Source organism: Meleagris gallopavo, unplaced genomic scaffold (genome assembly GCF_000146605.3).
Source record: "Meleagris gallopavo isolate NT-WF06-2002-E0010 breed Aviagen turkey brand Nicholas breeding stock unplaced genomic scaffold, Turkey_5.1 ChrUn_random_7180001953119, whole genome shotgun sequence".
In the NCBI taxonomy this organism is placed as follows: domain Eukaryota; kingdom Metazoa; phylum Chordata; class Aves; order Galliformes; family Phasianidae; genus Meleagris; species Meleagris gallopavo.
Window position 1 is genome coordinate 1 of NW_011214157.1, and position 1671 is coordinate 1671.

General features: G+C 59.1%; 1 protein-coding gene across 1 annotated transcript; it reads left to right on the forward strand.

The window, feature by feature from the left end:
- Positions 1-3: 3 nt before the first annotated feature.
- LOC104917005 (microfibril-associated glycoprotein 4-like) lies at positions 4-850 on the forward strand (the record flags this gene model as incomplete). The annotated part of the gene is made up of 2 exons (XM_010728072.2): positions 4-179; positions 272-850. Coding segments are annotated over 2 exons (287 nt in total), but the record flags the coding sequence as incomplete, so codon positions are not given.
- Between the last annotated feature and the right edge of the window lie 821 nt (positions 851-1671).

Genomic DNA, 1671 nt, shown 5'->3' on the forward strand with positions numbered 1-1671 from the left:
CCCCCCGGCTCCCCCCAGCTGTTCCAGCCCTGCCTTGTGAGGCCGTGACCCCCCGCGACTGCCAGGACGTTTATGCGGGGGGGGCTCAGGCTGACGGGGTTTACCTGGTTTACCCTGCGGGTCCGGGGCTCCCCGTCCCCGTCTACTGCGACATGAGCACGGATGGACACGTGTGGACGGTACGGAACATACGTGTGCGTGCGTGTGAGTGCGTGTGGGCGCGCACACGCGTGTAGAAGCGCGTCCCAACTCCATCCCCCCCCACCCCAAGGTGTTTCAGAAGCGCTTCAATGGCTCCGTCAGTTTCTTCCGGGGTTGGAACGATTATCGCTACGGTTTCGGGCGAGCCGACGGCGAGTATTGGCTAGGTGAGGTCACGTGACGCCCGGCGGCACCCATGGGAACCCAGCGGCACCCGTTGAGATGCACTGGCACCCATAGAACCCGTTGGCCGCCCGTGGGATCCCAGCGGCTCCCATTGAGATGCACTGGCACGCGTGGAACTCAGAGAACCCATTGGCACCCATTGGCACCCATAGAACCCATCAGCACCCATCGGCACCCATTGGCACCCATAGAACCCATCAGCACCCATTGGCACCCATCAGCACCCAGTGGCAGCCATTGGCACCCATAGAACCCATCAGCACCCATTGGCACCCATTGGCACCCATTGGCATCCATAGAACCCATCAGCACCCATTGGCACCCATTGGCACCCATAGAACCCATTGGCACCCATTGGCATCCATAGAACCCATCAGCACCCATTGGCACCCATAGAACCCATCAGCACCCATTGGCACCCATCAGCACCCACTGGCACCCATTGGCACCCATAGAACCCATCGGCGCCCATTGGCACCCATCAGCACCTATTGGCACCCATAGAACCCTTCAGCACCCATTGGCACCCATTGGATCCCATTGAGTCCCATATCCCCCATTGATCCCCATTGGCCCCCATTGATCCCCATTGATCCCCATTGGTCCTCATTGGTCCCCATTGATCCCCATTGGATCCCACTGAGTCCCATAGCACCCATTGATCCCCATTGGATCCCATTGATCCCCATTGATCCCCATTGGATCCCATTGATCCCCATTGGATCCCACTGATCCCCATTGGATCCCATTGGCCCCCATTGATCCCCATTGGATCCCACTGGCTCCCATTGGCCCCCATTGATCCCCATTGGATCCCATTGAGTCCCATAGCCCCCATTGATCCCCATTGGATCCCATTGACCCAAATTGATCCCCATTGGCCCCCATTGATCCCCATTGGATCCCGTCGGCCCCCATTGGATCCCATTGAGTCCCATAGCACCCATTGATCCCCATTGATCCCCATTGATCCCCATTGAGTCCCATAGCACCCATTGATCCCCATTGGCCCCCATTGATCCCCATTGAGTCCCATAGCACCCATTGATCCCCATTGGATCCCATTGATCCCCATTGACCCCCATTGGATCACATTGGCCCCCATTGACCCCCATTGACCCCCATTGGCCCCCATTGATCCCCATTGACCCCCATCGGCCCCCATTGGATCCCATTGAGTCCCATAGCACCCATTGGCACCCATGGCACCCATGTCCCCATTGTGTCCCATTGTGTCCCCATTGTGTCCCCACGCTGTGACCCCATGCCGCCCCATTCCCCCCC